The sequence below is a fragment of the Dermochelys coriacea genome, chromosome 25 (genome assembly GCF_009764565.3).
Source record: "Dermochelys coriacea isolate rDerCor1 chromosome 25, rDerCor1.pri.v4, whole genome shotgun sequence".
NCBI lineage: Eukaryota > Metazoa > Chordata > Testudines > Dermochelyidae > Dermochelys > Dermochelys coriacea.
The window spans coordinates 2584015-2609030 of record NC_050092.1 but is presented as its reverse complement, the minus strand read 5'-3'; the positions used below and the strand labels follow the sequence as shown (position 1 = coordinate 2609030).

Genomic DNA, 25016 nt, shown 5'->3' with positions numbered 1-25016 from the left:
CCTGGGAGTGAGAGTCCAGAGAGCTGCAGGGAAGAGCCGCCAGAGGTCAGGGGATGGAGGAGGTGCCTGGGGGAAGGCTGATGCCAAGAGAGCAGCAAGAGGGGTTTGCTGGCTGACATCCCCAAGCCAGAGGTCCATGGCCAGAGAATAGCAGAGGGAGGTACCTGTTGGCTCTAAGCCAGAGTGCTGGAGCCAAGGGCTGGAGGACAGCAGAGAGGTTAACCTACTGACATCTCCATGCAAGAGAGCTGGAGTCCAGGGAACAGTGACAGGGCCAGGGGAATGAGGGACGCAGAGAGGCTGTGGGGGTCCTGCTGGGAACAGCAGGGTTGAACTCCAGCTGGTAGGGCATGGCAGAAGGCACCGGAGTGTAGGATGTATTATCTCCATGGATGATGATTGGATTTTAAGGACTACCTGCACTGGGGTGATAAATGGACTATGTGTTCCACTTGCCTTTTGGACTGTTGGCACATTAATTTTGTAATAACCAGCCCAAGAAGGGGTATGACTGAGGCAAGAGAGCTTCTAGAGGAGTTCCTGAGCACTCTGAAAGGGGAAACAGAGGCAGGCGCACCTGGGTGTTCCGGGGTGAGAGGGCAGCCCAAAGACAGGAGACAATAGGGCACAGGAAAGGGAGCAGTTATTCTTGTCTGTTGCCCGGTACGGGGTCTCTTTAGCTAGATGAAGAGAGTTGGAAGTCTTAACCACTAGTGAATAAGGGACTCTTTGGTGTGAATAACTATCAACAGCTGGGAGGATGCTTATCAAGCATCAGAGTTTTCCTTTCCTGGGAATTGTATAGTTTAACTTTAGCTTAATTTGTGCTCCCCAGACAAGATGCCCCACCTGCTGGGACAGGCCCTATTGATCCTCATTGCCTTTAGCTCAAGGATGAAGCTAAGGTTTTGGAAGATACACCAAGATGATTGGCTGTGGTTACTTAGAAGGGCAGAGAGAGGACAAGAGCTGTGAACAATGTATTTTCAAGGCATATGACACCTACACTTCTTACATCAGCTTACCAAGAGAGCCAATTCGCGCCCTACCAGTGACCTGTCCTATTCAATATTTACCACTCCCGCAACGACTGTGTCATCTGCAAACTTTACCAGGGATGGTTTTATGTTTTCTTACACGTCATTGATAAAAATGTTAAATAGTGGAGGGCCAACAGCCGATCCCTGCGGGACTCCACTGGGCTCATACAGGGACCATGGCAGTTATGATGCTGGCTCTGGCTCACGGGGGATGTGGTGGGGCCTATGGCCAGCTTTGGCTCATGTGGGGGGATGTGGCAGCACATGGGGCCAGATGTGCTAGTTCTCAGGGACATGGTGTATCCATGACAAGCAGCAGAGAGAGGAGACTGAGCTGGGCAGGGTTAGCAGAAGTGCAGCTTTAGTTCTGTGAAGGAGGAGGGTCTGCTCTCCCCTGGGTGCACCCCTCAGCTGTACACCCTCAGCCCAAACCCTCCTGCCAGCCCAAGGCTATAGCCCGACTAGGAGCCTGGCTAGACCTGTGCCTGACTGCAGCATCTGTCTCACCCTGGAAGGCTAGATGGCCCTGGGCAGGAGGCAGGAAGTGAGGCCTTGTCCCAGACAAAGCTCCAGCACATTACCTCTGTGCCCTGGGCAGCTGGGAGGTGTCAGCCACACCTGATCGAGCGCTTGGGCGGGGAGAGCGTTCTCCACCCCACTGGAGCCAGCACCTCTGATGCCAAGCTGCTGGCAGGCCTGGGAAAGGCGCTGGGAGCAGGCTCATGGCTCACTGGGGTGCGTTAGTTCCTTCCCATCACTGCAGCATCCCCAGGGCGAGCGGGCCGGGCGGCCTGGTGCCCTGCAGCTGGAGCAGGAGCCCTGTCCTCGGCTGCAGGGCTTCACTTTTGGTCAGAGGCCTTTTCTCCAGCTGGGGGGGGGTGGTATTTGCTACAGTGTAATGCCAATAGGGGGCACTCCACCAAGGAGGGAGCTGTGCATTGATGGCATTCAGGCAGCAGTGGTACCTCCTAAGTGGGGCCATGGCTGCATGGAGCAGGCACGGGCAGCGTCCAGCTCACATGGAGTGGGGTACCCTCGGGGGAAGGGATAGCTCAGTGGTTTGAGCATTGGCCTGCTAAACCCAGGGTTGTGAGTTCAATCCTTGAGGGAGACATTTAGGGATCTGGGGCAAAAATTGGGGATTGGTCCTGCTTTGAGCAGGGGGTTGGACGAGTGACCTCCTGAGGTCCCTTCCAACCCTGATATTCTGTGATTCTATTAAACCAATGGGAAAGTCACAGAAGCCAGCACTTGAGGTGCCTATAACAACCCCCCGCCCCGACAGACAGGGCTCAGCCATGAGGACACCCGGACAAAGAATCGCACAGCCCTGTCCTGGGAGACAACAGCAGGCAGCAGGCGGCAGACACCATGCTCAGGCCGTGTCTGGTACACAGCCACCCAGCCCAGAAACCCTGAGAAACCTGACCCACAGCATGCGCCTCCCCACCCCCAGCCCCACCCCATCCCAATAGGCCCTGCCCCTGCCCACCCACATAGCACACAACACTGAGAAGCATGGTAGAGTGCCATCCGGGGGGCCTGTTTTGAATCAAGGGCTCGCCAGGCTCATCCCACCCCAGACATCCCCTCACTAGATCCCCCCAAGCTGCGCACGGTGCTGCAGTGTGAGGAGAAAAAGGAGAAGTGCCTAGAAAAGAGACAAACCCAGGCAGGCCTCTTCCAGCTGGCAGTGTCCCTGTGGGGGCAGAGAAAGGCAGGGACGGGGCGGCGCACTGAGCTCCTGGCCCCACTACACCAGCGCGTAGTCGAACTGGCCCCGCTCCAGCCCCTCCTTGTGGTCAGTCCAGGAGGAGGCGGGCATGCGGCTGTAGGGGTCTAGCAGGATGCGGAAGCAGCGCACCATAAGCATCACCAAGAAGACCAGGAGGAAGATGACGAAGGCAAAGACTGTCTTCTGCTCAGCGTCCATGCCCAGGCCAGTGGCGGGGGGCTCCACCAGGGAGGGGGACAGCAGTTCATAATCCAGCGTTGACGCATCATTCATTGCAGTGCCGTAGCACGCCCGCCACGCAGGGAACTGGGCCAGGGTGTGGGCTGGTCACACGGCAGCCATCCTCCTGGCCCCAAGCACAACAGCAGCCACCTGGGGATGGAACCAGCTCTGGATTGCAGCTGTGCCAGTGCTCAGAGAGCAATCGCCTGCCCAGGGCTAGTCCATGGCTGGGGACCCAGCTGCTAAATGGGGCCGCACGACTCCAGCCAAGAGTTCCTGAAAGGGAAAGAGAAGGGCATGAGGCTGTTTGTAGGGAGCCCACATACCAACACACTCAACAAGTTCTGCTAAAGCCCAAGGCTGTCCCTGTCCCGCTGCTCCTGACCCTCTGCCCTAGCTGCTGCCCGTCGCTGCCCCACCCATGGGGAACGGTCCCCCAGACTGAGCTGCTTGCGTTATTTTGTGAGTAACATGCCTTTGCAATGCGGGCAGTGCTGCGTTCCTTGAGAGCCCATGCAGAGGTCTGGGCAATCCTGCATCAGACACAACTGGGCCCTGCCCCGCCTGCCCCAGCAATGGGGTTGCAGACCCTGTGTGCTCCCCTTGGGCAAATGGAGTTGGGTCTCAGCCTAACAGGGGACCCATCCTTCTCCAGGGAGTGGGGCGTGATAAATAGCAGAGCTGGCTGACGAGCGTCACGGGGAGGGTTTGGCTGGAATCGGGATTCTGCTGAAAACAAGAGAATTGGGCTCTGAGCAAACTACTTTGTTTCCCAACATTTTTTCAAAAAGAAACTGTCTGAAGCCCCCCCACACACACACACCCGCTGCTGCCATTCGTGCAGAGACCGTGGCTTCAGAGGCAATGCAGAGGATAGAGTCTGACTCCCATCACATCAGGGGAACCGGATTGACTCTGGATTGACACTGGCGTAACTGTCTGAACCCCCCACCCCCCGCTGCCTTTCGCACAGAAAACGCGGCTTCCGAGGCCATGCAGAGGGGTAGAGTCTGACTTCCATCACACCAGGGGAACCGGATTGACTCCAGATTTACACTGGTGTAACTGACAGGTTTCAGAGTAGCAGCCGTGTTAGTCTGTATTTGCAAAAAAAAGAAAAAGGAGTACTTGTGGCACCTTAGAGACTAACAAATTTATTTGAGCATAAGCTTTTGTGAGCTACAGCTCACTTCATCAGCTGCATTGACTCCGGATTTACACTGGTGTAACTCAGAGCAGAGTCTGACCCACAGATTGCTCCTGTGAACGTTCCCCGTTGCTGAGCAGCAGAGATCAGAAAGGACAACATCAGCCCAAGGCCACCACACTGCCCCAACTGAGACCCCCAACTAGTAGAGACAATGACCCGTGGTGCCAGCCACTCGCTGGATGGGGCGGGGCAGACTGCTCAGAGACACAGGGATCTAAGCCCCTGCAATGAGTCAATGCAGGAACTCGGAGGTGAATCACAGTGGGGACAATTCCTGTCATGTTGGTGTGAGTCTTGATATACTGGGTGTTTCTCTTCAAGTCCCAGCTCCTGGAGTCCTGAGGTCAGGGGCAAATCTCAGCTGCCATTCCTTGAAAGTGCATTTCCAACCCTCATGCTTGCCAAGGGAAGCTTGAAAATATTGGTCCCTCAGCATGACCTAAAGGCTGAAAAAGTGAACGGCACAGAGACCCCGGCATGCATTCCTTGTAGCTCCTGATTTTCATGGCGGTGGGAGCCTGCCTCCTGCCTGCTGAACCCTTGGAGCTGGCGATACTGAGTGTAGCATGCCACATGCAGCTCCTGACGCCAGGTGTCTGCATGCCCACCTCGCTGCAGGCTCATGCTTGGAGATGCTGTAAACCTGGAACAGCTGCCATGGAGCATGCATTCCGCCGTGTCCACAGGGCTGCCAGCCCATGGCATTGATGGGCAGCATCGGGAGGGCTGCATTTGCATTGCCCCATGTTGTGCCCACTCTGTGCAGAGGCCACTTTAGGCTCTCAGTCCAGCACTGCCTTCACGCTCTTCATTTCCAGAAACCGAGCAAAGTCCCGCCAGCACATGCCATCTGATTGGGCTTTGGCAGCTTATTTCCGTAGGTGACCGCACAGAGCTGATCACTCGAACACGACCCACGATGACTGACAAGAGCAGAGGCCTCTCTGGGGTGGGTTTTACCGAAACCTGTAAGGAAATTTCCTCTTCCCCATCCCCCCATACACGAGATTGCTCTGAGATCTACCTAAGGGCAAAGGTCGATGCTCAAGACTCCTTAGCAGTGAGATTTGTGGCTGAAGAAGCAAAACACTCAGCCCCTCCTGCCGGGCTCTTGGGCCATTTTGCCTGCAGGTAGATCTTGGTGCACAGTAGGGAATGGGCTTGCTTTGGCTTCTGTCATTCCCTGCATTTCCCCTTCATGGTGGGGGAGTTTCCAACACATCCCCATGGGTTGCCAGGAGCAGACCAGCCTCGACAGGCCCACAGCGGGTCAGTCCAGTTCACAGAGCAGCCTTGAGCAGTATGGGCTAGTGGCTTGGACACCTGGATTCTGTTCTCAGCTCAGCCACGGCTGTGGGACCTTGGGAAAGTCATTTCCACTCCCACCATGTGGCTGTTTGGACTTGTTAGACTGAGCTCTCTGGGGCAGAGCTGGTCTCGCCCCAGGTGTCTGTGCAGCACCCAGCAGGATGGGGCCCTGCTCCCCATTGTAGCAGCAAAGAGAAAAGCACCTGCCTCACGTTCTGAGGACACCGAATTCACTTGCTGTTGCGGTGCCTTCATGTTAAAGCAAAGCGCAGCCCTGCCCCTCCCCGGAGTAACTCGTCTGGCACTACTCCGAGAGCAGGTGAATCAGGCCCGAGTGCCAAATGCCCACTGGAAACAAGGGGGCGGCCCCAGGCAGCACAAGGTGGCATTTCACGGTCCATCCCCCAGCCTGAAAACTAGGCTCAGAGAGGGTCCAGCTACGAGCGAACAGGAGCAGAACATGGGGACAGCACCAGTGCTGCTGTGGCAGCCCTGGCATCTCAAGCTAACCCCAGGGCACTGGGCCCGCAGGGGCACTGGCTCAGCCCACAGCAACCAGTCCTGGCAACTCTAGCTGCACTGCCAACCTGCCACGGCCTTAACTGAGCTCCAAGAGGCCCTGTGAGCCACTGCCCAGCCTGGCACTACTGGGACTATAGTGGAAAGTTCTTCTGCCCCAAAAGCAGAAGCTGCACTTCTCCTACAAACTGCATGCTCCTTGCATGCTCCCCACAGGACCATGGGCAGCAGCCCTGCTCTCTACAGCGCTAACTTCTGGAACAGCTGCCTTTGCAATCAGCCTCTGCGCTCGGCAGTGCACCAAGGCACCAGTCCTGCCAAATCCCACGGCACCTGGAGGGAGCTCCCAAGCACTGCTGTAGAGTGCACCCTGCCTGCTGGAGCCCGGAGATGGAGAGGTTCATGTACAGCAGCCGGGCAACGTGCCCCAACCTGTGCAGTGGGCTGCACACGCTACTCCCAGCCAAACCAAGGAGATACTAACTGCACAGGCCAGCCTGAGCTAGAGAAACCCGGCAGAGCCAGGCCTCTCGCACGCACCTGTGCTTCCCAGTGTGGCAGGGCCGCAGGCAGCACGTGGGGTGTGTGCATATGATTCTCTAGGTATGTGCTTATTGGGCTTGGGAGGAGGGTCACATCTCTTAGTCTCCCTGTGCCTCTATCTCTCTGGGTCTCCCTCTGGCCCAGCCAGGCCTTGCATGGCCACAGGTGATGGAGAAGCTCGTCCCCATGTGGCTGTGCAGGGGCTGCTCACAGCAGCCCCCTGGTCCCCACACAGTCTGGGGAGTTGTGCCCTCCTGCTGGGTTCAGAGGAGGAGGAGGGGCCATGGCTGCATCCCCTCCACACCAGCCTATGGCCTGGGGCTGGTGCCAGGGGAACGGCATGGACCCTGTGCTACCCAACAGCTGGGGTAAGTTGTGCAATCCCAATGCACAGGTAGGCAATAGGGCTAGGCCAGTTCAACCTGCCCCTCCCCACAACACCCCCTCCCTCCTCCGCTCAAGGCTGGTGGCTGAAGGCCACGCTCAGGTCCTCTGGGTCTGGGAGTTTGTGCTCCCTCCCATTGCGCCTCTAAACAAGCTGCAGAACCTGGCTCCCACTGGCTGCTCTGTGCAAAGTGCTAGAGAAGCTGGGATCACTCTGGTCCAGTGAACTGGGGAGGCCCCAGCAACAGCCACCCCCTCCCCAGCTGGGGATCTTCAGGGGCAAGGTCCCTTGGCTACCCTGGGTCAGGAAATGTCTAATAACAAACCCACAAAGGGCAGCAGCATCGAGGGGGAGGGGGAGAAGGTGGCTCGCTGTAGAACCACCCAGATGTCATCCCACCTCCGGTGTGGAGCAGGGCAGCACGCAGCACTGAGGGAAGCGCAGCAAGCCAGGCCAGGCTGCAGGGCTCCAGAAGGTGCTGGGAGGAGCCACTCACCCCTGGGGCAGGGGTCTGCCAGGGGTTGGATCAGACTCTTTGCTCTGTCAGCAGAAGGGAAGGTTTTCTCCTCAAGACACCCTTGCCCCATGCCCCTCAAAATACCAGATTTACTTTGTAACTGTCCCCATAGGGCTGCCTGACACAGGGGTTTAGGTGCCTCCAGCCACAGAGAGGCACCTAGTGGGACTGTCATAAGCACCCAAGCAGGTTAGGGCCCTGGCAGTCTTTGAAGCCAATGGGAGGTAGGCGCCTATCTGTGCTCAGCCGCCCTGCACTACTGGACAGGCTCTGCCAGAGGCCATGGAGCAGAATCACTCCAGGCTCCATGCTGCAGCCAGACTGCAGGCCAGTCTCCTGTCTGGGCTGCCTCCCCTGCCGGCCCACCGGTCATGGGGCACTTGGCAGCCCCGGAACCAGGTCTGGGCAAGTCTAGGGATTAGAGTGTCACATCTTAGCCCAGGGTTAGTGCCACAGGGACTGAGGTGCACAGTCCTTTGAATCACTGGGGGCACTTCCAGCCCCATCTGCTGCCGAGATCAGCCAGGTTCAGCCCAGAGCGGCTAAGCCAGGCACTGACAGGCGCATGCCCCGTGGGGACTGTGCCATGCATGGCCGCTTCCCCATTCCCAGCTCTACTTCCGAAGCTTGGACCCAAGCCTGGAATCCATTAGTTGGCAAGAGGCTAAGACACTGGCCTCCAATGCACACCACCATGGCTGGGCGCGGGATGGGGCCGTCCCAAAGAGCCGAGCATCCTCACGGGAGAGCCCTTGGCTAGGGACTCTGCTCCCATCACCAGATCTAGTGATGGGAGACGCCAGGTTGGAGTTACTGCTGGAAGGCAGCCCCCAGGCTTGCACTGGGGCTTAGGCCCCTTAGCGACAGAAATGATGGCTCTGGATTTATGCACAAGGCACCTGGATGCCCCAGCGAGAAGCCCTGGCAGACACCCAGCTGCACTGCGAGGGAAGGACATGCCGGCCTGCTGGCAGCCCCGTGCTGGGAGTCACCCTTGGGGGTCCATCCCAGGGGGTTCTGCACCATGGCATCTCTGCTGAAGGGAGCAGCTGCCACTGGAATTCACATGGCCGGGCATGTTAATCCTCAGCTACGTCACACAAGGGGCTGTAATTAATGAAGCTCTCCGCAGTCAGTTGCTGCCCGGCCCATGTGTGGCACTCAGGCAGTGCAGGACTGAAGCCAGGTGAGAAGACAGAGCCAGCGTTAGCAGGCTGGAAGCAGGCTGAGCCTGGCCCTGAGTTCGAGGCGTTACTCTGCCCTCAGCAGCCTCCACCACAGGGTTCAGTCCCCTGCTTCTTCAGCACCCCGGAGGCAACACAATGGACCCCAAAGGGGGAGGGAGTCACCCAGCAAAGAAGCAACTTAATATCCTCCTAATGTAGGGCATGCAGGGCAGGCAAAGCATCTACATTACCCCTTGTAAAAAGAAAAGGAGTACTTGTGGCACCTTAGAGACTAACAAATTTATTAGAGCATAAGCTTATGCTCTAATAAATTTGTTAGTCTCTAAGGTGCCACAAGTACTCCTTTTCTTTTTGCGAATACAGACTAACACGGCTGCTACTCTGAAACCTGTGATTACCCCTTGTGAGCACCAGGGGGTGCTCACTGCAAAAGGGCCTGGACACAGAGGAGTCAGGGTCCAGGGGTCCCCAACACATGCAGACCCAGGGCAGGGGCTGAAACTTCTCAAGGCCCCAGTTGAGGGGCAGGGGCCTGGTTCTCACCTACCCACTCCAGGAGGGGGGTGGGGGACCTGTTTTCTCTCCACAAAAGCTTTGGGGGAGGCTAATGCCCCCCACAGTATTTCCCCTTTCTCCCCTCCTTTCCCTCCTGCTATCAGATCCTGAGACTTGGCTTCTCCACCCTGGCAGAACGGGTCCCGGGAAGCAGCGCCCTATGGGGGCTCTCAAGAGGTGAGCACGATGGTCTCCTGACTCTCAGTTCAGTTCTGCTCTGGCCCATCTGCACTCTCATGCCTGCCTTTCTGTTCACTCTCTGCCCCCTTTGCCCCCCAGACAGAAGGGCTGAAGACCTGTGCAGGGCTCGGTTCTCTCTGCAGGGCTCCAGGCCCACCTGGGACCCTGACCCGTGCCCCTTCCAGAGAGATCCTGAGCATGGGCGCAGCACGGGGACAGCCGCACACTCTTCCCCACACCCTCATAGAGGAGCCCAGCTGCTCACCACAGTGTACACGCTGCCCGCCCCCACACACACACATACCACAGACACCTGCAGCTTCCACTGCTGCCAGCCTGAATCCCATCCCTCAGGGGAAGGGCCCGGGGGTCTGAGCTGATGGGTGGGGGGGGCCTGGAGTTACTCAGAGCCCACAAAAAGAAAAGGAGTACTTGTGGCACCTTAGTCTCTATGGTGCCACAAGTACTCCTTTTCTTTTTGCGAATACAGACTAACACGGCTGCTACTCTGAAACCTGTCAGAGCCCACAAGCAGCCGAGCAGGCACCTCACGCTTTCCAAAACACAAGCCCAGATTTCCAGAGCTCCAAGCAAGCGGAGGATGTGACGGGAATGTCTCCCTGACAACATGTGTGTCACCCTCCTGACTGATCCCCCCTGCACAGAGCCTTCCCTGAACCAAACCCAGCAGCACCAGCACCTGCTAGTGCAGGACTCCACCTCCACTCCCAGCCTGGCTCCGGACTGCAGGCAGCTCGGGGCTCCCCCTCTAAGTAACACACTCCTGTAATCATTGCTCCTGGGACAGTCCTGTGCAGCCAACAGGGATGAGCAGGGGTTTGGACTAGATACCTGCTGAGGTCCCTTCCAACCCTGAGATTCTCTGATTCTATGATGAGCCACAGCTGAACTGCTCCTGCAAACGCTGATCTCAGACACTGGCTTGCGAGTGACCCTCAACAGCCTGGGAGACTGCAGTGTCTGATGCTGCAGCATGCTGAGTTCCCCCGAGTGTGCTCCAAGCCTGCCTGCTCCCAGGGATCTGCGCAGAACAGCCCACCACCCTGTGCACTCAGTTCTTAGCCACGGTGTACAGACTGGGAAGCTGAGGCCCAGCCAGCCTTGCTCCTGGCCCCAAAGGAGTTGGTATTACAATGAGGTGGAACTCAAGTGTTTCTGATTGCCACAGGACCACGCTGCTCCCCATACACGTTTCCCAAATCAAACCGCTTTTACCTTTTAGTACAAGCCGTCCCCAGAGCCACAATGAAAGGGACAAGCAACACGGGGTGGCACTAGGCCCCCTGAGGAGAATGTGCAAACCCTCCAGCCAGACGCTGTGCTTGGCCAGGCTGGGGAAGCAGCTCACACTCCTAGGGCCTTGTCCCACTTATCTAGGCCCCTGCAGCTTGCTGCCGCAGCTCGTTCAACTCATTCTGTACCAAATGACTGGAGGATAGCTAATGTGATACCAATTTTTAAAAAGGGGTCCAGAGGTGATCCCAGCAATTACAGGCCTGACTTCAGAACTGGGCAAACTGGTTGAAACTATATTAAAGAACAAAACTGTCAGACACATACCTGAACATAATTTGTTGGAGAAGAGTCAACATGGTTTTTGTAAATAGAAATCATGCCTCACCGATCTACCAGAATTCTTTGAGGGGGTCAGCAAGTATGTGGACATGGAGAATCCAGTGGATCTAGTGTACTTAGATTTTCAGAAAGCCTTTGACAAGGTCCCTCACCAAAGGCTCTTAAGCCAGGTTGCCAGGGAAGGTCCCCTTATGGATCGGTAACTGGTTAAAAGATAGGAAACAAAGGGTAGAAGTAAATGGTCAGTTTTCAGAATGGAGAGAGGTAAATAGTGGTGTCCCCCAGGGGTCTGTACTGGGCCCAGACCTATTCAACATATTCATAAACGATCTGGAAAAAAGAGTAAACAGTGAGTGGCAAAATTTGCAGATGATACAAAACTAGTTAAGTCCCAGGTAGACTGCGAAGAGCTACAAAAGGATCTCATAAACCTGGATGAGTGGGCAACAAAATGGCAGATGAAATTCAATGTTGATAAATGCAAAGTAATGCCCATTGGAAAACATAATCCCAACTATACGTATAAAATGATAGAGTCTAAATTAGCTGTTACCTCTCAAGAAAGAGCTCTTGGAGTCATAGTGGATAATTCTCTGAAAACATCTACTCAATGTGCAGCAGCAGTCAAAAAAGTGAACAGAACATTGGGAATCATTAGGAAAGGGATAGATAATAAGAGAGAAAATATCATATTGCCTCTATATAAATCCATGGTACACCCACATCTTGAATACTGCATGCAGATCTGGTTGCTCCCATCTCGAAAAAGATATATTGGAACTGGAAAAGGTTCAGAAAAGGGCAACAAAAATGATTAGGGATATGTAGCAGCTTCTGTATGAAGAGAGATTAATAAGATTGGGACTTTTCAGTTTATAAAAGAGATAACGAAGGGGGGGGATATGATAGAGGTCTAAAATATCATGACTGGTGTGGAGAAAGTAAATAAGGAAGTGTTATTTACTACTTCTCATAACACAAGAACCAGGGGTCATCAAATGAAATTAATAGGCTGCAGGTTTAAAACAAACAAAAGGAAGTATTTTTTCACACAATTCACAGTCAACCCATGGAACTCCTTGCCAGAGGATGTTGTGAAGGCCAAGACTATAACAGGGTTAAAAAAAACTACTAGATAAATTCATGGAGGACAGGTCCATCGATGGCTATTGGCCAGGATGGGCAAGGATGGTGTCCCTAGCCTCTTGTTTGCCAGAAGCTGGGAATGGGTGACAGGGGATGGTTACTGTTCTGTTCATTCCCTTTGGGGCACCTGGCACTGGCCACTGTTGGAAGATAGGATACTGGGCTAGATGGACCTTTGGTCTGACCCAGTATGACTGATCTTATGTTCTGTTCTCCCTGTGGGTTTCTGTGCAGCACTTCCCTTCTCAGAACCACATAGGCCCTGGTGCCCCCGCTTGTCCTTTCTTTGTCACATCCTTCCATTCCCGCCCTTGTCCAGCTCCACCATGAGCTTCTGGCTAGAGGGATGTTGGGGCTTCTCAGGGTTCTGGGTCTGGGTCTTCTCACCTGGCCCCCCAGACCCTGCAGCAGGGTCTCCTGCCAGGTCCATACTGAGCAGCCAGCAAATGCTCTCTGAGTGCCTCCTGCCTCGATTTAAGTGACAATCTCAGTCCTGTACTCTCGCCTTTCTCCTGGGATCAGGTTTGGCCTGGCGTGGGCTTCCCATCTAGGCTCAGGGTGACTGTGGTCTCCTCCGGGAGGCAGTTCCAGATCTGCATGGTCCCATCATCATGAGAGTGGCAGCCTCACTGTCCCTGGGGCCCTGACTGCAGCGGGTCGCTGTGTTTATGTAGCATGCGGTGAACTCTTAGACATCCGGTCCCCACACCTTGGAGGATGGGATTGTGAGGGCAGACTGGCCTTTACCGTGGGGACCCCCTGCCGTGCAAGCTCTCCTGTATTCCTGCCCTCCCCACTCCTCTCCTCATGTCAGAACTGGATGACGTTCTGCCGTTAACAGATCCAATGCCCTGTGCTCTGGAGGGGACTGCTCCACACCCCCTTGGGTCCAAGTGCCTTTGTCTGCAGCCTCACCCCACCCATGTGTGCTGTGTATGTGAAGTCAGCGCCTCAGGCCTGGGGGCTCACAAGGGGTGTAGGAGAGACCAGCGTGGCCACCGAAGGAGTCATGTTCTTAGCAACCCATTTCCAGCAGGGAGTGAGGGAGCTGCTGATGCCGGAGCACCCTGTGTGCTCTGCACAGACAGCCTCCTATTGTATTCAGCCTCCCAGCGTCTGACGAGCTACAAGTTTCACTGCAGAGGAAAGATGAAATCGCGGCTCAGTTAACTCCTGCCTCCCTGGCATGGAACCAGCTGGCCAAGTCTTGCAGAGCAAACCGGTGGTTAGCCCCTGCCCCTGGTATGATGAAGGGCAGGGGGAGGACCCTGCACATCTTCAGTGATGCAGATCCTGGCGTGAAGGAAAGGGCAATCACTGACATCATGTGCAATGTCTGCCATGCAGCTGGGAGCGGGCATCCCCATGCACACAGACAGACACGCTAGCTCTGCTGGGCCATGAACAATGCAAGATCTCAGTAGTTCCTGACCCGTGGGGGACATCCATGAGACAGAAACTCGGGTAACCCTCCTCCAGGTGAGTTCATGGGGGCCTCTTCCACTCTACCGCTCTGAAAGCTCATTTGTGGTCACTGCCCCTTTAGGGGGGCTCAGGGGTGCCAGGCCTGGAAAACAGAGAGCAGTGGGTGCTACCCCTGGGACATCCTGAACAGCCTTTAGTCCTTTATTTGCACCTAGAAACAGGGAAGAGAGCAACGTGTCTGGCCCACTGTCGCAAAGGGTTGTGTGGCTGGGACCTAGGTACCATGCCCATTAATCAGGCAAAATTAGGAGATATTTTTAAATATAACAACTTGGGAGGTTCTGTTTCTTTGCTTTTGACTTTCAAAGCCCTTAGGGGGTCAGGTGTTCCCAGCCAAGGGCTAGCGAGTTCCTTTGTTTTATGAAAGTCGAGAGTCTTCTGGAATCCCCTGACTCCAGGAGCTTGGGCTTTAAGTGAAACCTCAAATACTGTGAGGCTTGCAATAAAATTGAAAGTGTTGGCCATGCTGAGCTGTTTAGCTCAGGCCCATTGCTAGTGTGTAGCTGTTCCAAGAGCAAACACACTGAAATGCTTTCTCAGCCCACACGCAGGCTGTCTCTCCAGTTGCTCTCTCCTTTGTGTGTATTGTATTTTCTATTATTTATGGTAGAAAACAATATGATCAGTGCAGTATTGATCCCCTGTTGTGCTGTTAATCCAGGGCTCCTTCCTGGGTCTCCGCCATCTGATTGTTCCGACATTCTGAGGTCCATCCAGCGTGGCTTTGTCAGCCCAGGCTTGGATGCAGATAGAATTGCCCATGCTTCCCCCAATGCTGGTGATGAAGTGGCAGAGTTGTTCTCAGGGCCTCTCTCTTTGAAGACCTTCCTCACTGACTTCTCTGGGAGTGACCCATGCAGCCTCATGTCACCCGGGAGGGAGCCCTGCTGGCCTTGCTTCAGGGAAAGCGGCTCAGTGAGTTACAGGAAGCAAAACTAACCAGAGTGTAGCTCCTGCCGAAGAGACTGGCCCCTGCCAAGGAGCGCAGGGAGTGGCTGGAGGTAGCAGCGGGCACTTGCCCAGTAAGGCTGGTGAGATTGTTCTCCCTGAGGTATGGTGCCTCCCGGAGCGCCCCTGTGGGCAATGAGGCGCTACATTGCCCCAGCACAGGCCAGAGCCTCCGAGGGAGGCAGTATGGCCTGGTGAGTAGAGCACCAGACGGGGACTCAGGAGAATGGGGTTTTGTGCCCTGCTGGGCCACTGCTCTGCTGGGTGACTTTTGGCAAATCCCTGCCCCTGCTGTGCCTCCATTTTCCCATTGGTAACATGGGGCTAATGACACTGACCACTCTGTGTGGCGGTCTGATGAAGAGTGTGCTCTCAGAGCTTGGGATGAGATGGTAGAGCTGCTGACTGCCCGACTGCAAAGTCCCAGTGCAGGCTGGGCCCCAGGCAGTGCGGAATGGCTCCTCCTCCCAGTCCCTGCATGGTTTGCGAAGAGCCGCAGCATAGACATGCCCTGTGTGAGCAGAGCTCCTCGAGCGTGGCCTGAGAAGAGCCCTCCATGCCCACAACCTCCTGTGCCAGGAGGAGCTGAGAGGCCAGATGAATGGGAACCAGTCGGCATGGGGGCTGGGCAAACAGGGAACCCAGTTCCTCTAGCCATGCCCCCATCCCCAGCCGCACCCCTCTACAGGGCTGCAAGAGAGTTCTGTCCCGGGGAACCCAGCTGCTGGGGAACCCTTACTGCAGGACTTCTTTGGGCAGCGATGCTGCACAGGGGCTGGATGGAAACAGAGCCAGGCCATTGGCAGTACATAGGACCTGGTTCCCATTATTCACCTAACACTAAATATAACTCTGATGAACAGAGACCCAACCATGCAAAGCGGAGCTAACGGTGGTCTCCCTCCTCAGATCACTATGACTACACACAGGCATCTCTGCTCAGCAATAATCTCCCCCACATTCTCGGCATCACTGAAGACACGCTGCTTTTGTCGTACGGTGTAGAGAATCAGCTTTTAATTGGCAGGGAATTTTGAACAGATTCAGCTCAATAAAGCAGTTAATGAATGCGGCTGTTATTTAAGGCAAATTTGATTGACTTTTGTTAAGATTCATGTTCCCTTAGTAACTAAACAAGTATCTCTCTGTGAGGTAAGTCAATTGCTTAATAGGGAGAGAATTCAGTTAAAAAGGAAACCGATTGTTGTCAACATTCAGCGACACTGATATTTTGGGATAGGGATATTTTGGAGGAGCAGAAACATGAATTAAATGTTCAATTGGAGAATGGAGAGTTATTGAAAAAAACTACCAAATTGGCTATACCAAGGTACGCTCAATATGGCAAGCCATGGATGGACAGACAAACATGAACAGCAATGTTCACTTCGAGTTCTCTGCAGACCTCCTACAGCTCTCTGCCCTGACACCGCACCTCCACGTGCCGTGGGGAGGGTCACAAGATCTGTAAGGCAATCCTGCTGATCTGGGGACAAGCCCAGGACTGGGGCAGTTGAGGAGCAGCCCAGTGCACTGGCAGGACCTCCCCAGCTCCCCCCTCCCAACTACCACCAGACCCTCTCTCACAGACAGGGTTTCTGTGGGGTCTGAGGAAGGAAGGCTGATGGCTCAGGCTAAAGCCGCCTGCCTGCTCACAGGGGAGATTTGGCCCCAGCAGTGCCCTCACAGGACAATCCTGGGGTTAGGGGCCATATTGAGCCACAGGGTAGCACACCTGAGCCCTCCCCACCTGATGATGTCCTGAGGCCATGCCCGGTGGCCCCAAGGCGCAACTCTCATGGGCTGCCCAGACACCTGTCCACCAAGCCACACCCTGGGCACAGATAAGGGTGATGGGGCTGTGCACGCAGGGGAATGCCTGCAGGTTTGTGGGGTGCTCTTCCTCATTCCTGGACCACACAACTCACTGGGGGATCACGTGTGCATGGGGGGGGGGGATTTTGGCAAAAGAGCAGGTTTCCCAGTCCTGCCACCCCCTCAGCCAGAGCTGACTGGAGGTTTGGCCCTGGGGAGACAGGGACAAACAGTCCAGGAGATCTCCAGGAGAAGCTTTTGGTCCAGTCTCTAGTCCCACACTCAGTGAGCTGCACACTCAGGGCCTGATCCTGCGGGGGCTTTGGCTACATGGAGGTCAATAGAGCAGAAGCTCCCAGCCCACACACTGAGAGTCCCCAGCGGCTGGATTTAGGTCTGGCTTTGAATTCCCTTCACTCTCATAGCATTACGGGTAAATCTTAGGCTCTTTGCAATTCTCCAACCATTGGGACCAGGAGCCAGTACATTTACATGGGCATGCATCAATAATGTCCAAAGTGGAGTATGTCTGAATATGGAAAAGCAGCTCTGATAACAGTCACTGGCCAGAGCAACGTGCGTTACTTCTGCCCTCACATTAACAATCCTCATTTGACAAGTTGCTGGAAACAAATGTCTCATAGTTTTGAGCCTCATGATTTACAGGGGACTCATCACCCTGAAGAATATACATCCAAAATGCTTTACGTCAACTGTCAATTGCAGCAAGGTAATACGACATGGTTTGTGCTCTCCTTAGCTGGCTGTCTTAGACAACAGTTCCAGCCACATGCTGAATGGAGTGCTGGAGGCCAGCTAGAGAGATGCTGTAACCTACAGGAGATCTCAGCTGAACGAGTCTCTTGTATCCTGGCCATGAAGTGTTGTGAGGTTATTGCTCCTTGGGGAGATCTTCCTGAATCATCCTGTGTCTCTGATAGCTGGGATCATCCTGGAAACCGCCAGCGTACAACTGACTGGTTAAAAATGACTGTTCTGTCCCCAAGAATAGCCATCCAGCAAAGCGATTTAATGCTAGGCATTGTCAAGGTGCTGGTGTTCAGAGTCAGGGCATGACCCTGCCGGCGCCTCCTCTGCGTCAGCTGGAATTTAAGGGCACTCGATTCTCACAGGTTCAGGCCCTGCATGCCCATGGTTGTTAACATCTGGTCTCTTGTTGTATTGTCTCTCTACTGAGAGCCTCGGTGTGCTTGCAAATGTCACCGTCATAGAAAACAAACCCCTGCTCAGAACGCAGGGAAACACGGGCTCATGTCTAGCACGCGAGTTTTTGGGGCAGAAGATGCTAAATAGAAAGGTGGAAAGGGTTGCTTCAAGCCGCAGCAGGCAAGCCCTCCCCCATGCACACCCCCAAAACTGAACCCACTTGCTCCGCCTCTCTGCCTGTCGAAGGTTCTCCTGCCCAGAGCTGCAGCTGGCTTGTGCATTTCTGGGAAGCATGTTCCCATGCATGGCTCTACTGTATTACCCTGGAGCATCAGTCATTCAAATCTTACAGGGTTTAGATTTCTTGTTTCGGTAAACGCTGCTGATGCCAACAAACGAATGAATCCCAGTGGGTTACTGGGTAGCTGCCAGTGTCAATAAGCCCCTGCCATGCCAGCATCACAGCAAATTAGGGGCATCAAAGTAGGGGCATTGCCAGTAGATCGAGGGACATGATCATTCCCCTCTATTTGACATTGGTGAGGCCTCATCTGGAGTACTGTGTCCAGTTTTGGGCCTCACACTACAAGAAGGATATCAAGAAATTGGAAAGCATCCAGCGGAGGGCAACCAAAATGATTAGGGGACTGGAACACATGACTTATGAGGAGAGGCTGAGGGAACTAGGATTATTTAGTCTGCAAAAGAGAAGAATGAGGGGGGATTTGATAGCTGCTTTCAACTACCTGAAAGGGGGTTCCAAAGAGGATGGATCTAGACTGTTCTCCGTGGTAGCAGATGACAGAACAAAGATCGATGGTCTCAAGTTGCAGTGGGGGAGGTCTAGGTTGGATATTAGGAAAAACTGTTTCACTAGGAGGGTGGTGAAGCACTGGAATGGGTTATTGAGGGAGGTGGTGGAATTTCCTTCCTTAGAAGTTTTTAAGGTCAGGTTTGACAAAGCCCTGGCTGGGATGATTTAGTTGGGGATTGGTCCTGCTTTGAGCACAAGGTTGGACTAGATACCTCCTGAGGTCCCTTCCAACCCTGATATTTTATGATTCTATGAAATTGAGAGAGTAATGGAAAACACACAGTATACGACATAGCTTAGAGACAAATAGTTATGGAACTACATAGAAAGCTCTATTGCACCCCAATGGGCATTTTGTTCATTTCACTTTTGCAGTGGGGGCTCACTGCCACAAGATAGTCCTACACCCCAGGCCAGTCCTGCCCCAGCAGAGGGGAGGTGGCAATCACAGTTTGCAGGTGTAACCTTCTCTCCCATGCACAGTCCTACCTAGGTGGGAGGGGCCTGGAGATGCCAGCTTTTGGAGGAGGTTTAGTTGCTGCCTTTAGTAACAACTGCATGTGGTTCCAGCTGGAGATGACCCTCTGCTTCACTCTCTGTCTGAACGCTATCTAGTCTTACTCTGCACCACGGCACAGTTGCCAGGGTTCACCCAGAGGTGCTGGCAGTTCAGTGGTGGGTGAGGTAAATGGCATCCCTAGTAGAAGTCCAATTTGCAAAATATGCCCCCACACTTTTGCCTCCATGTCTTTGCTGTGGGTGCAGCCCCAGTGCATGTGTCTCTGGTACCTGGCAGTGGGTGCCAATCAGCTCTGGGAGGCCCTGTGCTGCATGGAGGGGCCCAATCCTTGGGCAGATGACCATTTGGCCAAAGCAGAACTGACTACCCCTTCCACAGAGCACCTGACCAGTCGGGAAAGCCTCACTGCCCACCGGCTGGTGCCACCCTGGCCTGCATCAGGCATCCTCGTTTACACCAGAGCCAAACCAGAGCTGCCTGGGGCAGGACACTGCCACTCAGACCCACGGCATTTCACACTCACTTTGCACTAGTTCAAACACCAGCCCAAGGTGCTGGCCAGGGCAGAATTGTACCCTGCCCCCAGCCCCCTGCTCTGAACACTCCTGCTCCCACCTGTGCCCCTGGATACTGTGCTCCGTGGCCTTCTCCACCCTGCTGCCAGTGCCAGCCTCTAGTGATCCTGCCTGGGCCTCCTTGGACCCCAGAGATCAAAGGTCACTTTGTGGGTCCCTGGCCCACAGCCTGCCCCTCTCCCTGGGTCTCCAGCCCCCTCTGCCCGCAGCCCTTCTGGCCTCTCTGACACAGTGTCTCTTCTGTGTTTCCCTTTTGCCTGCAGCACACAAGGGCATGTCTAACCTACGGCAGGAGGGGGCAGGAGGCAGGGCAGGGGTGGGAGCGCTCTGCTGTGCTGCCATCACATGCGGTCTATTGCATCACTGGCTGCCTCTCTGAGCTCCAGGCAGGACTGGCCCAGAGAGGCCTGCAGTCCCTTGACAGCTGGCCCTCCCCACTGGTTTCCTGGATGACGGTGCCGTGCCCCATCTCACTCAGGACAAAGTGAGGCTTCTACCCAAGAGAGGAGGGAAAATCCCCTGGGCTGTCAGACCCCAGCTCACCCCGGGCAGGCAGCAGCCCATGCTCAGAAGTCAGCCCACACGGCCCCAGGCGCTGGCACCATCCTGTCATCCCCGTGCACACGGGTAGTGCCAGGGATATGCAGGCAGCGGCTCCTTGGCCCCAGCCCTAGACGCAGAGCTCTGCCCCGTTCTGCCCTGCAGGCTGCGGCTCTATGGGCATCCTCGCAAGAGAACCCCCGAGTCTGCCTGACGCCCCCAGTCCTGGCATCGCAAGGCAGGGACCCCTCGCAAGGAACTTCCCACGCTGCATCCTGTCCTGAAACGCTGTCCTGCCCTCCCCTGCAAACACAGGTACCTGCCTGGCACTGGGGGGCCAGCCCCTCAGGCCCTGCGACTCCCGGCTGCGCCGCCTGCCATCTCAGGGGAAGGAGCCGAGTCTCTCCTGGAGAGGGAGAGCTCAGGGAGGCAGCTGCTCGTTGCTCGCTCTGGAGCAGGTTCCTATGGCGATGAGGAATCAATTACAATAAAAGGTGGAGTGCGGCAGTCGGAGCCAAGACAGCTCCTCGCTCTCTCGCCGCTTGGGGGGCAGCTCACAAACTCTTCCAGTGGGCCACTTCTTTGTCTGCGCCTCCCACTCGCCACAGGGCTGCACCGTGCTCGTGGGCCACATGGGCACTGCCTTCTCCTCACCCCTGTTTGCTGACCCCGCGCTCCATGGGTGGGGATGGAGCCCAGTGCCCCAGGGGTCGGGCTCAGGGCTCTCATTTGTACAGAACAGAGGCAGCAACGTGCCAAGCCCCATACGCACACTGCACCGCCCTCCCCCCCGAGGGAGCCGTCTCCCCACCCTGCCCCGAAGGAGCCACTTGTCTGTCTGTCAGCCGTGATGTTGGTGCTACTTTGCTGGTAAGCACACCAGGCCCCCGCCCAGGCCACTGGGCAGCCCTCAGCCGGTGCGAGAAGGGAGAGTCAGCCGGAGCCTGCAGCAGGGAGTAGCAGCCAACCTGGCCAGGCTGACTGGGCTGTGCCTGCAGCATTGCCACCTTCAGGGCTCCACGTGCTCCTGCCCCCGCCCCCACACTTGCCCCCTTCCAGCCCAAGCCCCGGGGTCCCTGTGAGCTTCTGCTTCCGCTGCACCCCAGGCATAGCTCAGCTCCACCTCGGCAGGGCAGCCCATAGCTGCGAGTGCCCCTCATTTCACAGGCTCCTGGGAGAGTCCAGCAGGCAGACGCAAGGCATGGGAAAGCTGCCTGGCATCAGCAAACCCCCGAGGAGCTTGGTCCTTGAGCCTGGTACCAAACCCGAAAGCAAGGCAATCGCACCTGGCAGTAGGATTCTGAGTGGACGTGACGCCAGCTCTCCTGCATGCCCAAGGTGGGCGGCTGGGGGCTCCCTGCTTCCTACACTGCTGGTGTGAGCACCTCAAGACACTGCCCTGAATCTGGGCCAAAGTCTGGGGGATTCAGAGCCAGGCCCCTGAGCAGGTCCTGGGATTGGGGCTGATGTCTGAGCACAGTTCAGGGCGGAGGCCTACGGCTGGGTTAAGCTGCAGCCAGGGATGGGGGGGATGGGAGAATGTATATCTGAAGGGTGTAAACCCCAGGGATGGAGGGGAGTGACTCTGGGGGGCAGAAGGGATTGTATCTGAGAGCCAGGGGGACAAGTGAGGCAGGTTGTCAGCGAGACAGCTCAGCTGGGGCTGCATTTCTGGAGGGACGTGATGGAAGCTGCGCATTTTAAATTAAGCCTGAGCACAGCACTAGAAACAGACTGACAGGGTTGGGCTGCCCTGACCAGGGATTGGCCTGATGAACTGATCTCTACAGACCTGGAGGGGAAAAGCTCTGTGTCCTACTCCCCTGAGTCTGCCAGCCACACACCTGCCCAGTTCAGAGGGTGTCCTGCATGTTCTCAACCCAGTTCCCAAATCAGGAGCTAGAGGTTGCACAGAGAAGCAGGTTCATCAGCCCCATCAGAAAGAGATGCAGCAAGCAATGCATGGCCTCAAAATACACTCATTGCATTGCAGTGCTCACTAGGAAGGCTAGCACTTGCTGGCATGGTGCTGATACCCGGCAGCGTCCCTGAGGAGGGGTGACTGGCTTAGACGGGCCGAGCAGCCACAGGAACTGGAATGGCCTTTGTGCACATTTCACCCAGCCTTAGCATTCTGCTGGACTGCCTCTGTTGTTACTTCTGTTGAGTAGCAGGATTTTGCACGTGCAGGGCCAGAGGTGCTGGCACAATGTGTATAGTAGGGGTGCTGAGAGCCACTGAACCAAACTGTAAACTCTGTATGTGATGGAAACTACTCCAAGCCAGGAGGTGTGGCTGCACCCCCAGCACCCCTAGTTCCAGCACCTCTGTGCAGGGCCCTGGACAGCTTTAGGCATCCTGACACACACGAGGGCACTGAGGGGAAGACCTCAGATCTCCATGTGCTCACAAGACTTTTGTGAAGTGGATTATTAAGGGGCACATCTGAGCTGTCTAGCTTTGTGCTGGTGCTGCTGTGAAAACCCTGACATGCTCTGAACAAAGGACACTCTTGGTGTAAAGGTTATAACGGTTCCTTCTTGTTACTATTTTCATAGGGCGGAAGATGGCCCCCTTTGGGCGGCCCTGCCCATTCAGTGTTTTGGCATGACCAGTCCTTGCGACCTTGCGATGAGTGCTGAGTGACAGCTCGCCATCTGAACAGCAACTCAAGTGACAATGTCAAGCGAAATGGCCTTTCAGGATGAACAACCTTGGACATCGACTTTTCATGTTGCTTTCTAAGTTGCCGTATGGAAGAAGAAGATGATTATTTTTATTCAGTTTTAGAAAATTCCATTATAAAATATTCACCCTGCAAATATTAATAATATAGATAAAACCAGCCTACTTTACAAATGTTCCGAGCGGTAAGGACAGCGTCAGGGCAGTATAATTACAACCCAAAGTATTTAAAGTCCTTGCACTGTTCAATGCTCCTCAGCATGATGCCCATCCCACAATAAGGTGATTCATCATAAATATCTGGAAACTTCCTGAAAGATCCATCTTATCTGTTAATTGAAATGACGTTCTTGAAAGGGGCCCATGCAATATGTACTTGGGTTAATTAGTGCAGTCTGTGGTGACACACCAGGCGTGCTAATGGCTTCCTTACAAAATGAATAACAAGACCTTAGTAATCATCTGCCTGGGGAGATATGAACAGCTGGATATGGCTTCAGGAATGCAGGAATGGCCAGACCTGGCCTCTGCCTACACTCTTAGAATATGGAGGTTGCAATATGGAAATATATGCCAGGAGTCCTGATCCTGCACAGCCAATAGGAGAACTCCTCTGAGTAAAGACCCTGGCACTGATGTGTGCAGGGCTGGGTTTGTTTCTGCAAAGCTATGAGGGGACACTTGCCCATCCCCAAAAAAGAGCCCTCTCTGAGGCAGAGTGTGGCAGCCCTTTCCCAAGAGTCCAGTTCAGCCGTATCTAGACATGATATATTTACAGAAAGCTGCCCCAGAGAAGGGGTAGCCACCTACCTAGCTAAAATAACCCCCTGTAGAGCGAGGTACCGTCCCCTATCCCAGGCTGCACAGAGATCAACCATCTGCAGCTGAGCTGCCCTCCTAATCTGGCCTTTTTATACATGAATCATCTGTGTCTCCCCAAGCTCCCAGGCAGCTGCATCTCAGCTGCCTCACCCTGGTTAGAGGTAGAGGTGACTGAGTCAGTCCTACAGCCAGGCTTTGCCCCTGTTTGTGAGCAGACAGCGTTATGTGGAGGCACAGAGATGTGCATATGCACTCAACAGCCAGGGCTTTGCAAGCTCGCCACCACATGGTCCACTCACATGGCTTAGTAACTGGCCATCGTCACAGGTGCAGCAGGGGCTCAGGCAATGTCTTCATCGCTGGCATCACAGAGCCTTGTCATGCATGAACTGAGGTGGCCTCCACTCCAGCTTCGTGATGCCTTGAATTACTAATCTCCCCTCCACACCACCGGCCTGGACACCAAGATATTGGCTACAAGAAAACAATCCATTTCCCAGGGTGCAGACTGATGGCTGGAAGAAGCTGTGTCTTGCTCCAGCCTATCCCCTGGGCAGGGTCCAGCAGCCCAGATTCATCCGAACCAACCTGGGCAGGGTCCGGCAGTCCAGCTCCGTCCGCACCGACCCGGGCAGGGTCCGGCAGCCTGGCTCCATCGTGGGGATTATGGCTGCATTTAAATGAGCTCAGTTTAACGCTGCTTGTGATGTCATCTGATCTCTACTGATGAGGTTGTTTGTGCTGAGGATTCTCCAGGAGTGATGATGTGGGAACCATTTGTCCCTTGGGTCCCCTGGGGCAGCACAAAAACCAGGTGATGATTTTCTACAGCAGCAATTACAACTGCCTCCGTCGTGCCAGCCGGGCAGCGCTCACTGGAGGTGGGTGAAGTTCTAAGGATTTGGCAGTTGCTCACCCATGCCAGGCTGAACAAGGCAGGCACAGAGAACGCAGCCCTCTCTGCACTTGCACTGCAGCTGTCCCCACAGAGCTGCCGAGGGTGCTTGCACTGCAGAAAGAGCTGCGAGGAGCTGTTGGGGTCCTGTTTGGGTAGGAGGCTTGTCCAGGCCTTGGCCGGGACCTGTCTGGGCTTGGAATGAGTGCCCGCTGGAGCTGTGGCAGCGATGACATCAGAACTATGTTTGTGCTCCCAACACAACAGGCTGGAGTTGCTGTTCCAGCCTCGTGGCTGAGCCGGGGCTCTGGGAGGTTCTGCTGCAGCCCGTGCCCTGGCCCTCGGTTCGGCTGGATTTCTCATCCCACCCGCAGCCCCATTTCACCCTTTGGCTGAGTGCAAGGATAGCGGGTTTCACACCGGTGGGGCCTGCAAGTCACCAGGAGGTGCTCGGACACGGCGCCCCATCTCAGACAGTGGGGCGATTAGGCACTGCTCTGAATGGGTGCCATTTTGTGCTGCAGCTAGTCAGGGATGCAGAATAGCCCACAGGCAGCTTTGGGGAGGCCACAGTAAGAGCCAGCCCCCCACAGCAGGCGGAATCCCG

General features: G+C 55.2%; 1 protein-coding gene across 2 annotated transcripts in view; it reads right to left on the bottom strand.

The window, feature by feature from the left end:
* Positions 1–2545: 2545 nt before the first annotated feature.
* Positions 2546–25016, bottom strand: part of CTXN1 (cortexin 1) — an 81231-nt gene continuing 58760 nt past the window's right edge. Inside the window, exons 1-3 of one of the 2 annotated variants that reach the window (XM_038383589.2) lie at positions 20327–20447; positions 10983–11200; positions 2546–3273 (exon numbers count right to left, since the gene is read on the bottom strand). In XM_038383589.2, the coding sequence (XP_038239517.1) occupies positions 2794–3048 (255 nt within the window). In that variant the 5' untranslated portion in view covers positions 3049–3273; positions 10983–11200; positions 20327–20447 and the 3' untranslated portion in view covers positions 2546–2793. Of the gene's footprint in view, positions 3274–10982; positions 11201–20326; positions 20448–25016 lie in introns of those variants that run through there. The other variant, XM_038383588.2, reaches the window with a different exon arrangement.